This window comes from Nicrophorus vespilloides, unplaced genomic scaffold (genome assembly GCF_001412225.1).
Source record: "Nicrophorus vespilloides isolate i.1.1-1 unplaced genomic scaffold, Nicve_v1.0, whole genome shotgun sequence".
Lineage (NCBI taxonomy): Eukaryota > Metazoa > Arthropoda > Insecta > Coleoptera > Silphidae > Nicrophorus > Nicrophorus vespilloides.
This window is the reverse complement of record NW_017097446.1, coordinates 126328-140496: the sequence shown is the minus strand read 5'-3', so window position 1 is coordinate 140496 and position 14169 is coordinate 126328. Positions and strand designations below refer to the sequence as shown.

Genomic DNA, 14169 nt, shown 5'->3' with positions numbered 1-14169 from the left:
ACGTCGTAGTGGCGCGTGTAAAAGCGACGAACAGACGTCGCCAATTTTCAAAAATAAACATCTTTTGAATTATTTTCGTTTCTTCTCTTTTTTAATACAATTTGTACAAAATTTACATTTACATTAAAAGAAGGAAGTAGCAATAAGTATTATTACAACAAAATAACAATGATTAATTACAATTATATACGTAAACACGTGTTACATTCTGTCTCTCTTTCATGTATGTTCAAATTTAAAGACCTAACAACAAAGTCTGATGCAACATGCAATATTGTTTTTTTTTCTTCCATTTTATGTATAAATATAATCGTCGTAGAGAAAATAAATACAATTATACAAATAAATGAGTAAAGAATTAAATTTTTACTGCTGCTTCTTTTATGGTCTCCTTTCCCCTCTTATCATATTTGTTTTTATTCAATTTTACAAAATCGTTTCTATATACAGAATAATTTAAGTCTGATTTCCTTTTCTCATAAAAATAATAATAAAAAATATCAAATAGAAGAACAATGTACAAATCACTTTATAATTTTTCCACCTTTTTCGCGATACCGGCCATAATAATAAGTTGACAATTAAAACAATAAATCCATAAACTTGGACGATCCGACGATGTTCTCTCATCTCCACTCTTCCTCCTCCGATAAAATACACACACAATGTTAAAACAAGAATCGTATAAAAAAATAACAATCATTAAAAATATCTGTAAATAATATATATAATAATATGTAATAGTCATCATATATTCATATAAATCTGCTTTGCTTCGATAAGATTAATCATTTTCTTAAGATTTTTCGCGTTTCTTGTAGTTGCGCTTACTGGCACATCGGCTTATGATGTCCGCCACGTGAGTCTTGTGATCGAAGATTTTCATTATCTGAGTCTTCGCGTCGATCATGCCGTCGTTTATTATTTTGATTCTCTGCAAATTACCCTGCAACAACAACAACACAATTACTTAATAATTTTCGTATTTTATTAGCTATAATTTGAATAGCTCACCTTAATCAGTTCAGTGATGGAATTGATTTCGCTGCATTGATCTCGGGACTCGCTGAACTTCAGTAATTCCGTCAACTGGTTGTGAACCATATGCTCCTGTTGAGCCTGCAAATAAAATATGTAATATAATTTATTTGAAAACTTTTTTTTTTCTCAGAAACTTACCAGATCATCCATTTGCGTGGACAGATGATGGATCTTCCAACCGTTGACCTTGTCTAGAACTCGATGCTGATTGGCCAAATCCATTATCGTTGGTTTCCTTTCATCCTTGGGCCGGACATCGGAATGTCTCAGGTAGTGGTTATGCGTTGACTTCCATGTCTGCTTGTAGCTGTTGAGAAGACTTGCAGAAGCCGGCTTACGTACCGTCGTCACCCTTCTAGCCTCCGGAGCACCGTCCTGCGGCCCATCGGACATAATACCATCGGAATCATCGGGATCCGGCTTCTTCATATCCCGTTCGGAAATGAACTGCATATCATCATTGTTCTCGTCCAAATCATTTCCGGTCCTACATAACGAACAAAGGAATGCCATCAAACTTGCAAATATTTGCAATAAAAATTTCATATTTCAACTTACAAATTTTGCTTTCGCGGTTTCTTCCTGGGACTCATTTCCAACGGCGGTCGATTCTCCTCCTCATCCTTATTCATAGGCACGTGCGGCATACTGTCGTCGTTGCCGTCCGCCAAACCGGGACTTGAAGTTGCGGATATCGTTGTACTACCACCTAAAAGGTATTTGAAAAAAAAAACAATTAATTCATACACTCACTTTCGCATTGATTATTAATAATTTTCATATATATTATTTCGTATTGACAATCGCAGCAAGTATTTTGGACGCATAAATTTGGGCACTGACCTGAGCTATGTCCGTTGTTCCGCGAGTCGGGCCGCGACAGAGGCGAGACCGGTGATTGCTGCTGTAAATTCGAAAGAGCAGAGATCAAATTTTTGGCCGCCTTCATGGGTGACCCATCGTGATCACGTTTCCTCAGTATACTGGGCCGCGGCGAGGAAGTTACCTTCGTCGGCGTATGAAGCGACTGAAAGTCCTGCGAGCTCTCTTGGGCAAAAGCGGAGCTCCTGCCCTGCTCCAGAATGATCGAGTTGAACCTCATCGAATTGGTTACAAGCTCGGCTAAAAACAAAAAATGCAAATTATACGTTATTATACTTGTCAAGTAGTAGTAGTAATAATAATAATAAATAGTAGTATTGTGTACGAGTGTCACTTAGCAAGTTAGCTTAATAATGTTGATAATTAAAATTTGCCATGGTTACCGTGCACTGGGTTCTGCCGCTGCTGTTGCTGCTGGTTCGTCGGTTGCGATATCACGAAGGACGTGTGTTGCTGAGGATTGAAGGACCTGGACACCGAGGAGTAATTGCCAGAGGATGTGTCGTAGATGTACGTGCCTCCAGCCAACGAGTATGTAGCAACTGTAGTCGCTGGAGCTGAGCTACTCGTCTGATTCAAACTCGTAGGACCTGTCACAAAACAAACACACAAACGTCCATTGTTTAGCGCATACAAAATCTAGGGCCAACGCGATCTTGCAGCAAGAAATTGAAAAACCACAAATACAGAAATGATAACGAATGCGCTGAACGCTTATCAATGCACACACACATTTAATCAGTTTTTAACGTTATCTAACTGTGGCAATTAGCGTTTACTGGCAGTGACTTACCTGGCGACGATCTGCGAGGGACGGAAGACACCGGTCCTTGGATATACAAGTTGGTGGGCGGCATGACCTGTTGTTGCTGTCCATCTCCTTGCTGAGGAAACACCTTGGCTATGGGTATCGGGTGAGAAGTCACCACGGATCCAGGTCTCTGGGCTACGATTGTTGCAGACTGAGCACTAACTACAATTTAAATAATAATAATTATTTAAAAAAAGGTATTTATGATTTATATTATAGACAGCTTTGCAACATTTCTATTACCAATTGACAAATTAGCTTTTAAAACTCACTTGTTCTTGCCGTAGTCGTGATAATGTTGGACTTCAGCGTCGGCGGAATTTGGGTCAAATGTATTGCCGTACCTAAAATCGTCGTACACAAACGATTACACTCATAGTCTCATTTTAAGGGCTTAATGTTAATGTTACCTTGGTTGGGTGTGATGACTTTAGCTTGGGCGGGCAACGTCCGATTCTGCGAGCTATTAGTGGCGGCGATAATGGGATACGCCAACGTCGATCTGATCTGATTCAGGACCGCATTGTTACTGGTGGTCGGGGGATTCGTTACGGCCATGGTCAGCCTGTTCAGGGAGACGTTGGTGGGTGTCGTCGAAAGGATTCTCGTCGGGGTAGCACCTAGTACCGTCGCCGGTTGCTGCGAAGTCGCTGTTACCGCCGATATCCTCGTTCCTGCGGCCGACAACATCGCGGCCTGCGGTGCCACCAACCTGCTGGTGGTTTGCGTCACATTCACTGGGACAGCCAACCTCGTCGCCGTCACCTGCGCCTTCGTTCAATTAATACACATTTCCGCACAATAAAATCGGGGGTGGATTGTATACTGAACACAACTCATTTCACATTTCATTCATTATTGATTGATATAACGAATTAGTCTCTTAGTGCGTCTGAACGCCCACACACCTTTCGATTTGCATCAATATTGCTTGTAGATAAAACTTAACATTTTTTTTAATTTTTGGAATAATGAACATACCATTGGTTTGGCTGTTGTAGTCTGTTGTCTTTGCGTGGTCACCGTCGTGGCTATTGTTATCCGAGGAGTAGCCGCAAAATGGGTTGTATTCCCGGTGCTGTAGACCAGGGTCTGCGTGCGGCTGGGTAAGACCTGGGCTAAGGTCACCGCATTCAACGTTTGAATTGCAGGCGTTCCTTGGCTGGTCTTGAATGTATGCAACTGCAACGAAACATATTTTTATAAAATCAAAATCTTCGAGATGTTGATGGGGCGGATCTTACCTGCCCTTGACCGATGATGGTCGAATGGAGAATAGCCGTCGGCGGACGAATGGTGGACACAACTTGAGGTCTGGCCACCAATTGCGATTTTCCAGCAGCTGCCCTGATTGGCGAATTGATCGTGCCTTTGATCTGCGATCCATTCGAAGAGTTCGTCAACCAGGTTCCTCCTCCTTGGGCCGGACTCGGGGTTCTCGGGGGTCGCACAAAATTCTGCAAAACGCAATCAATCGTCGTACATTTTAGTAAAACATTTTTTTCTCTTTTCTCACCGTTCGATTTATACTTACTTGAGCCGAATTTTGCGCTGTAACGACCAGCGGTGCTCTGATTGCTGCCACAACGTTGCTTCTTGGAGCAGACAAATTTGCAACAACTGCAGCTCCTCTGGGCACATGATATGTGGTACCAGCTGGGGCGCTCTGACAAACCACCGGTAAACTCGTTGCTTGTCTGCTAATTGTTAAATTCCCTGACGCCTGCGATTGGTTTTGACCTACAACAAAACAAAATCAATAAACATACTTATTTTATTAACTCTAATTGGAAAATTACAAATACTTGTATTAAGTAGAAAGTGATAAGTAAACAGTAGTGTGCAGTATTTTTAGTTTCATTTAATTTTAGAATAACTGAAATGGGGCAAAAATAGAAGTGTCTGGAAACTTGAATGAGTGTACATTATTTTATTTCTCCTTTTCTTTTCAAATTGATGCAGATGTGCCACAGAGTAGGTCAAATAATTATAGCCCTAATAGTTGACCCGCTTAACAATAATAATGAAATGAAACAGTTTCCATTTTTTTTTTTTGTGTGGTTCTAAACAGACAGGCAGGCAGGCAATGAGACTTCAACAGTCAATTGAATCAGCATACGATGATGATGATGATTCGAAGATGCAAACAGAGAAAAACAACATCCTAACCTTAATTTCTTTCGTACGTTTTAAATACGTATTTCTCTCATTTTTTTTTTCTCTCTTCTTTCGTCCATCGCGTAACATTTAAAAACATGGCCATCTGGATTCGAAGCGTGGAACTTCACCGAAATAGAACCAAGCAACATGACATGTGAAATGATAAACAACAATTCTGTGCGAATGCAAAAGATGAGGGAACGAAATTGTTGTAGGACGATGCGATGTGTGCGATGAACGTTTCGATGTATTTGCGGTTGTGTCCTTTTCTCATAACGGGTGTTGCTTCACCCTATCATATGATCCAATTTGGAGGGAACAAAGCTCTAAATTTAATTAACAAAAAAAAAGATGAAGATAAAATCAAATTGTTGAATCCTAATAATTAACTTTTCGTCTTCTGCAAATAGATGGTTTTGGGCTTTTTATTGGCATCTTATTTGATTCTGATTATGCTAAATGATGTAAAGATGCGATGCAGAAACTCACCCTGCTTGATAACAGCTGCCTGTGGCACCATATTAGTGCTGATGATTGTAGATGCTGCGGAGGAGCTCTGACTGCCTGCATTCGTGAGCACCCTCACACTCCTGAAGGACTGTCCCGGTAGGATAGCTTTTCCATCGACTGTCTTCATGGTGGTCAGCTTTGGGGCCAAGTCCAGGGGGTAGCTCTTTCCTGCTTCATGCTTCTCATCCTCTGGGTTCCCACTCATCCTCTCAATCGCGCACAGCTCGACGACTGCTCCTCCTGTTCGAGATCTAATTGAGAATCACTAGGTAAAAGCATCTGTTCTTGTCAGGAAAATGCAAGTCTCTATTTTCATTTGAACCATTCAGTTTCTCTCTCTCTCACTCTCTCTCTATCTGCCTACTGCGTGATCACTGCACACTACACGAACGAACGACCGAATACGTCCAATTGGTTTCCAACATTAGCCATTTCGTTTTTTATTTTTTTCTTATTTTAAAAAATTGAACGCCACTCTTCTCTCTACCCCAGGACAAAACTTCAAAATTTTAAGAACGACTGTACACTACCTGCTACGAAGGATAATACAACTGTTGGCAACACTGTGCGCAACGTCCGAAAGCGCACCAGCTACGCACTACGAACCAGTACAGAACACTTAAAACCTTACATTTTAATTCATTTTAATCCACAACTTACCTTTATTCTGTTATTAACAGTTAAAAATCTGCGATTTTCAATAATTAAAATATGAAATGTTGTAATAAGCGACGTTGCACTTTTCCAAGTGTTTACCACCGTAGCAAGCGACTACGAGCTATGCTCATTTAAATTTGTCACTTTGACACTGGTCTATAAATATATGCGAAAAATGCTATAATTTTTCGTGCATTTAACCAAACTAAACAATAAATGATTGCAATTTAAAAAGTGTTTGCTGTTGTTGGCGACAAGTGCGAAAGAAACTACTTTTTTTTTCTATTGTTGACAAGCGCTAATGACAATAACATAACCTACAAAACGTATAGCTAACCAAGGTATGTACTGTTACCATTGATATTGTTTGTTTGTTTTTTTCGTTATTTTAATACGAATTAATTAATTTTCTTACTAGATGACCGAGGAGAGGCTAGTGACGGAAGTTCCCAGCAGTTTAAAGCAGTTGGCCCGTTTGGTGGTCAGGGGTTTTTACTGCATAGAAGATGCCTTGATTGTGGACATGCTGGTGAGGAATCCCTGCATGAAGGAAGACGATATCTGTGAGCTTTTGAAGTTCGAGAGGAAAATGCTGAGAGCGAAAATATCCACGTTGAAAAATGATAAATTTATTCAAGTCAGATTGAGGATGGAAACAGGATTTGATGGTAAAGCACAGAAAGTGAATTACTATTTCATAAACTACAAAAGCTTCGTCAATGTGGTCAAATACAAGTTGGATTTGATGAGGAAGAGACTGGAGACTGAGGAGAGGGATGCCACAAGCAGGGCCAGCTTCAAATGCCCAAATTGTTTGAAGACTTTCACAGATCTGGAAGCAGATCAGCTCTTTGATTTTATGACGAGCGAGTTTCGGTGCACTTACTGCAAGGAGGTCGTGGAGGAGGATCAATCTGCCATGCCAAAGAAGGATTCGAGACTACTGCTGGCTAAATTCAATGAGCAGTTGGAGCCTCTGTATATACTGTTGAGAGAGGTCGAAGGCATCAAGTTGGCGCCAGAAGTACTCGAACCGGAACCGGTCGATATCAGTACGATCAGGGGATTGGACAAGAAATTCCTGCACAACGGCGGGGAAACCTGGTCCGGAGAAGCAACAAGGAATGCTGGATTTGCCGTCGAAGAGACGAGAGTGGACGTTACCATCGGTGATGATAATGCTAACGCGAACGTTGTCAGCAGGAAGGAGCAACCGATTTGGATGTCTGAATCTACGGTCATCACAAATACGGACAACGTTCTCGACTCGAAAGTCACCGAAACAATCACTGAAGAGATTGATTCGACAGCTGGAAAGAACGACGATATCATGAGCGTGCTTCTGGCACACGAGAAGAAGGCGACAAACACAGCCGCTGCAAACGCCGTCAAAGGTTTGCCGAACGAATCTGATTCGAGTTCGGACGAAATGATGGCCGAAGTCAAGGATGATCTGGTCGAAGTGGAGACGATGGATAGCGACGAGGAGGACGATTCCAACGTCCCTGTGGTCACGGTAGGCAACAGGACGTACGCCATAACGGACATCAACGACACGATAATTGCGCAAATGTCGCAGACCGAGAAGGAGTTTTACGTTCAACTGTTCCAAGACTATTTCTCGCACATGAGTTATTAAAATAATCGGTACGCGTTATTAAGGGTTTCACTGACTGTTGTTGTTGTTGTTCAGGAGAATGCGAGATGTGTCGTCGTAATATCACAGAACTGGAGAAGGAAGATAGTAGAGGCAAGCGATGCGATGAAGTAACAACAAAAACTAGATATTTTCTGAACTCCCGCCCTGTAACATGTAGTACTTGTAAATATCTAAAACACAAATCTATTTACAGATATATATATGTATACATATATGTGATTTCCAATGAGTTTTTTTTTAATTTGTAATTTATAAGAGAATTTTAATAAATTTAGTTTATATTTTATTTTACTCTTTTTTTCAATTTAATAATTCCCTTTTCTTGATACTCCTAATATCCCAAAGGGTAGAAGTTATAGAAGAAATAAGGACTATATTGGGATTTTGGTGGCAGTTCACTTTTTCATGTTTTATTTCAAAATAATTTGTTATCATTTATACACAATTGAAAAAGAATATTATCGAAAAAAAAAAATATCATAAACCATCGTAAAAAGTTTTGGTGCACCTTTGTTTCAATTCCACCAAGCTCACCCCCCTCTGTCTCTTTCGCCCATCTCTCACTCGCATCACAATCACTTAAGCAATGTTCAGAAGATCCTCCTGTTTGGTGGTTGCCCTCTGTTCATCCTCGGACCCATATTTGGACCGCCCCGCATTCGGTGCGGCATAGCACGTCCTCCCCTCGAATTTGGGGGTCCACGCATGTTGCGCATCGGTGGACCGCGATTGTTGCTGTTACCGCCGCGCGGCCTAAAATCGCTATTCGAGGAGGACGGAGGTCCCCTGTTCGGTCCCATGTCCGGCCGGAAGTTGCGATTGTTAAAGTTACCTCCGTCGCCACCGCCTCCTCCACCGCCGCCGCCGCCTCCCCTGTTATAGTTGGGCGGGAAGTTCATCGGAGGTCCTCCGTTCCTTCCGAACTGGTTGTTGAAGTTTCCGCCGTTTCTTTGGAAGTTTCGGTTGTCCATGTAATCATCGTCTTCGTCATCGTACCTGGACGAGTTGAAACCGCCGCCCTCGTTGTACATGAAATCCGGAGGTGCTCCTCGGTAATCCATCTCCCCTCGGTTTCTCATATCTAAATCCGGAGGTGGTATAAAGGAGGGCCTCATATCTTGGTCTATACTACCCGAAGACGATTGATCACAACCGGGCGGTTTATCCCAGATCGGCGGCGTCGGTACACGCTTCACATCCATGTTCTCATCCTCCGCCTCTTCGTCGACGTATGCGTCGTTCAAGTAATCGTGCTCATCGTCGTGAGGCATCACATCGTGCAGCTCCTCGATCTGGCCTGAATCGATGAACTTCTGCAACGCCTCGGGACCGTCGTTTATAGCCTGCTCCAACTTTGATCCCGCTTCCACAGGAATCAACTTTCCATATATTATGATAGCGTTCGGAGTGATCTTTTGCAACGGAACTACGCCGGGTGTGTTTTCGACAATCTGCGATATGACTTCGTTAATTGCCGACTCTTCATCTGCTGAGAAAACGAAAAAGAAAACGATAAAATATGTAAAAAAATCTCGTAAATAAATATGAAACGCTCGTTTCAGATGACATACCAGTTTCGTTCCATTGCGCTTGGAAGTTTCGTGGAATTGGCTTACTGTAGGGCACCTTCTTCGCCTTCTTGTCCTCGTTCGAATTCGGGTCCAAATCTAATCCGGGAATTTCCATCGAAACACTGCCCGGAAGGTCAGAATCATCGGGATCCAAAGACTCCACTTTATCCTCTGGTCCCATTCCCGGAATTACTGACGGTTCATCTGCACACGCAAACGCAAGATCATCAAATTAAAATTGTTCGAAATTCATATCATATCAAAATGTGAAACATTACCAATGTCAATGTCCTCGGCTCCAGCGACTCCCGGTGGCAAAGTGTTCAAATTGTATTTATCTCTCATCTGGTCTCCGGGTCTGTTTCTCGTCCAAAACTTGCTGGTATGATCATTCGATCCGGAACAGAGAATATGTCCGAGCGGATGCCAAGCCAACGTCCATACTATGCTGTCATGGGCCTGCTCGATCGCACCAACCTCCTTGTCAGCTCTGCAAATGGGAATGTTCAGTTTACGTTCTGTTACTCGTTAAGTTAAGAGAAATTCGTTATTACCCGACATGCCAAAACATGATGGATCCGTCAGATCCTCCACTGCAGAAGAGTCCCTCGTGATGCGGATGCCAAGCTACGCTCGACGCTTCCTTCTTGTGACCTCTGAACGTTTGGACCTCCTGTCCGAGATTCCTCAGATCGAACAACTTGAGCAGATGGTCTCTCGACGCAGTGATCAACCAGTTACCATTATCGTTCCACTTCAGATCCATCACCGTCGACTTGTGGGCGTGCAACGTCGCCAGAGACTGCCCACTCTTCGGATCCCACAGTTTGATTGGTTGCTGGTTGTCCTTGCTGCCGGAGATGATCAGCCCCTTCTGCGGATGCCAATGGACGCACTTCACGTCCGCCCCGTGACCTGAAAACCCCCCGCATGAGAACACGGTACACAACACATGCACGCACTATGCACATGCTCGCGTATTAATCGTAAAAATCGTCACAACTTACCTCGCAGAACCTTCTCCTCTTGGTACCTGAAGAAATCCCAAATGCGGAGCGTCCCGTCATCTGAACAGGTTACAAATTTGCTATCCGTCGGGCTGAAGCTATATTAACACACACAATCATCGTACATCCCAATAAGAAAATAAACAAACAAAAAACATAAAAAAACAAAAATCCGTAAATAATAACAAACAAATCAGGTTATCTCCGAAAAATTAAAGTAATTTTCTATTTTTTTTTCTTTCTATAAAAATTAAATCGAATAATGAAAACTAAATCAAAATGGCACTGAAAAGTCGAACAGAAAAATAACAACGAAAATCATTTGAAAACGAGAGATAATAATATATCGTTTATTATTCTGCTTTTGTGTATAGGGATCAGTTTGGGATCTTTATTGCAATCGTTGTTAGAGATACAAGAGATACCACCGTGTCTTCCGAAAGGATCGAGTGAGAGAGAGAGAGAGAGAATGTGTTTTTGTGTGTGATATGTAGTGTGTGTGAGTGAGAGAGAGAGAAGTAAAATAAATAATAAAAAATACTTGTCCAGGTATCTTTCGAGACACGATGACTCGCTCTGTCCATACGGTACACAGGCCTACACGCAACAATCGCAGGAAGAGCGGTGGCGGTGTGTCTATAAAGAAACTTGGAAAAGTGTCCCTTTTGAAATGTAAAAAATAAACAAATTTATTTTCCAACGAGATCATAATTCTTAGATTTCTCATCATATTCATCATCATAATCATCATTCATAATATATTTCTTTGGTACTTTTTTTCTTTTGTGTTCCTTTTTATACACGGTACAATTATAATAAAGCATGTTCCATCACAGATATAATAATCCAAAAAAAATAAAAATAAAATAAAAAATAAATATATATATAGAAAAAAATCAAAAAATTAAAAATAAAAGATTTTTCTCATGATGAATTCTTTGATGCTTTCATGTCACCATCGTCAATCAACAAAACAAAAAGAAAAACAAAATTCGGTGCAAGTTTATTAAAAAACAAACGCCACTATTGCTATTGCTATTATTATTTCTTTATCTTTATTATTATTATCATCATCATCATCATCATGGTATATTTATCAGCAATATGTTTCGTTGAATGAGAAGGGAAATGGGAGGGTGCCATTTATTAAAACTGCTGATGTTATTATTATTCGCATTAATATTAAACTATATACAAGATGGAGAAAAACGTAGTCAATTTGTAGATACCTTATTCCGCGGAGGGCCTCTTTATGCGCTTGGAACATTTTCACATTGTTCATGTTCGACTGCCAGTACTTGACGTAACCAGCGTGGTCTCCTGTCACCATCCAGCTGTCGTTGTGGGACCACACCATCGTTCGCACCGGACTGTCGTGGGCCTGAAATATGAAGAAAGAAAGAAAAAAAAACGTTGCAAAAGATATGCATTAATACAAAGTAGTACGAAAATACCATCTTAGACATACAACAATTGATAGGCTCAATCATTAAAGAAATAAATGTTGAGATGTCAACGAATCTTAGTAAGAAGTTTTCACTCTATCTCACATTTCTGCATTGAAGAAATATTTAATAAAGAATTCGAAAAGTGATTGACTATATGTAAGAAAACTGTTAAACAATACTTTTGATGTCAAAATCGTGAGAGTGAGTGTACTTTAAAAATAAATTAGATTCTAAACAGTAAATAGAAAGTTGAATGAAAATGCAATCTACAATGTTCAGGATTGCTGCTTAAAGTTTCGAATTCTTTCCGGTTTTTAATTACTATTCTGTTGCGCTGATAAGAAAGTTAAATGGTTCATTGTTATTGTATAATTACAAAAATGTAATAAATCAAGTCTTTCTTAAAATGAATGACTTGAAATTTTGAGACTTTGTTAAGTCTCTAATTATGATTGTGTTCATACGAATTGTCCACAAACTTGTATTGATATAGTATTATTTACAACTATTTAAGTGTTAACAAAAAAAAAATGTAACTTACTTGGAGGATAGTTTCAAAGTTGAACGTGAGTCCGTTCCACAATGTGAACTCGCCGGAGCTTGCACCGGTCACCAATCGTCTGCCCTCCGGTGTCCAGGCCATACAGAATATCGGACATCTCATCTTATTCGTGGCCGTCTTCACGAATCTAGTGGTCACACAATTTATCGGATTGTCGGGGTAACTGGGAGGCGGCATGAGGTCCGGATAATACATAACGTCCGGCTGCAGGGCTCTCCGATCCCTGAAATCTCTCTGCCAAACTCGATTCTGCAATGCAACACAAAAAACAAACAACGATAAGACACTGTATATCTAAAAGAATAATATCATTGCAAAACATAAAAGATTTTGTATTATGTAATTATTACAAATTAATATGAAACATACAAAATTAATATGTCATTTCTCATTAAAATTAAATAAGAATATTTATTAGTTACAATGCAACCAAAGGGATATCGACTTAAGTCTTTCCGCCCAGAGACACAAAAAACATAAATTGTCACAAAACTAATATATAATATTCGATAATTACATATTGTCAGGTAGAAAGACCTATGGTCAATAGACCTTTGCAATAGTTTAATTTAATTTTTGTTATTATATTTTGGTAATTTATTGATGCTATAAAGATTATTATTATTATGATTTGAATTATCACATTCTGTTTGATATTTCTCATTACAATTAAATATTATGCTGATATATAATTAAAATCATAGCAACAATTTATCAACAAAATAACATAAGAAATGGGTATTTCTGCTCTTAAAATAATAATATTCCGTAATTGTAAATTTAAATTAATTAATCAATTCATGTAGAAAGACCTACAGTCAATTTGCAACTGTTGAATTTAACTTTAAATATTGTTTGCGAAACGTATGATCAATTTAGAAAAATAAAATCTATATTAAGGTTATATTTGGTGCAACTTACTTCGAGAGCTTTAATAATCGAGGAATTATAATCTACAGTCTTTCTCATCACACTTTTTCGCAACCTCTTGCCATCAAAATCCTCCAAAGTCATATTGCCGAGTGGACCTGGGAGTGGTCGAGCTACATTAAGGTAAGGTCTGAAGTGGTGTCTCTGTCCAGCAGGCCAGTTCTTGTTGTACTCGCCCTTTGGATTGTTGTATCCACCTGGGGGACCCATCGGGTTGCCCATGCTGGCAATGTTTGGAGGAGGCAATGACAAGTTGGGTGGTGGCATGTTCGGAGGGGGCATACTGAGGTTGGCAGGTGGTGGCGCGTGGCCCCCCACGATCGGAGGCGGCTGAGCAAAATCCATGTTTGACTTTACTAACAAACTATACTATCACTTGAAACACAGATCATCATCATCATCGTCCCTACTGAATGTTCTTCATCACCTGTCAGTAGAGGACATGTGATGTGCTTTTATATTCCGCCGAAATTTCACTCGTAATTCCACCAGCAACTAGCACTTATTTCACTCACTCAGCAGCAGTCGAACTCACTTCTCTTCTTCGGGTCGATCACATTTCCAGCTTCGCAAGATGCGGAAGTCTACAGCTGTTTATAGCCTTTTCTCGCACGATCACTTTGACGGAATGATAAACATTTACATCTGAGGAGCAGGTACAAGACACTTTACAAGATGGCGACGTGACTGCGGCCGACGCATGCGCACTTTCACAAACCAGATTACAAATAAAAACGAAATCTAACTACCCCATTCAATCATTTCCATTCATTTGAAAGCTATCTTCCCTTCAACTAGAAAACAATGCTAAAGTACAGAAATCATTGACGAATAATGCATTTAAGAAAGAAAACAATTTGAATAAATTGTGCTCCACTGCAACCAACTTCAAAAAAAAGTACGATATATCAGTTGGCAGAACCTGAGAGA

General features: G+C 40.3%; 3 protein-coding genes across 6 annotated transcripts; 1 reads left to right on the top strand and 2 right to left on the bottom strand.

Annotated features, from left to right (window-relative positions):
* Positions 1–304: 304 nt before the first annotated feature.
* On the bottom strand, positions 305–5943 carry LOC108560114 (histone deacetylase complex subunit SAP130-A). Of its 3 annotated transcripts, XM_017917568.1 has the most exons (14): positions 5384–5943; positions 4251–4474; positions 3979–4191; positions 3716–3916; positions 3145–3499; positions 3007–3078; positions 2717–2896; positions 2307–2513; positions 2048–2163; positions 1885–1945; positions 1600–1750; positions 1180–1528; positions 1015–1119; positions 305–946 (listed from the first exon to the last, which is right to left on the bottom strand). In XM_017917568.1, exons 1-14 carry the CDS (start codon positions 5607–5609, stop codon positions 797–799), a joined length of 2610 nt encoding a protein of 869 aa, XP_017773057.1. In that variant the 5' UTR covers positions 5610–5943; the 3' UTR covers positions 305–796. The 3 variants fall into 3 exon arrangements, with proteins under 3 accessions (XP_017773057.1, XP_017773054.1, XP_017773055.1); XM_017917565.1 differs by having other exon boundaries at positions 1885–2163; XM_017917566.1 differs by having other exon boundaries at positions 1885–2163; positions 4269–4474.
* A 231-nt stretch (positions 5944–6174) lies between these two features.
* On the top strand, positions 6175–7966 carry LOC108560113 (general transcription factor IIE subunit 1). The gene is made up of 2 exons (XM_017917564.1): positions 6175–6402; positions 6480–7966. Exon 2 carries the CDS (start codon positions 6480–6482, stop codon positions 7698–7700), a length of 1221 nt encoding a protein of 406 aa, XP_017773053.1. The 5' UTR covers positions 6175–6402; the 3' UTR covers positions 7701–7966.
* Positions 7967–8159: 193 nt separating this feature from the next.
* Positions 8160–13916, bottom strand: LOC108560117 (pre-mRNA 3' end processing protein WDR33). Of its 2 annotated transcripts, none has more exons than XM_017917571.1 (8): positions 13231–13916; positions 12289–12558; positions 11529–11680; positions 10300–10397; positions 9847–10207; positions 9571–9782; positions 9293–9496; positions 8160–9210 (listed from the first exon to the last, which is right to left on the bottom strand). In XM_017917571.1, the coding sequence occupies exons 1-8, from the start codon at positions 13582–13584 to the stop codon at positions 8312–8314; spliced, it is 2550 nt and encodes an 849-aa protein (XP_017773060.1). In that variant the 5' UTR covers positions 13585–13916; the 3' UTR covers positions 8160–8311. The 2 variants fall into 2 exon arrangements, with proteins under 2 accessions (XP_017773060.1, XP_017773061.1); XM_017917572.1 differs by having other exon boundaries at positions 8160–9207.
* Between the last annotated feature and the right edge of the window lie 253 nt (positions 13917–14169).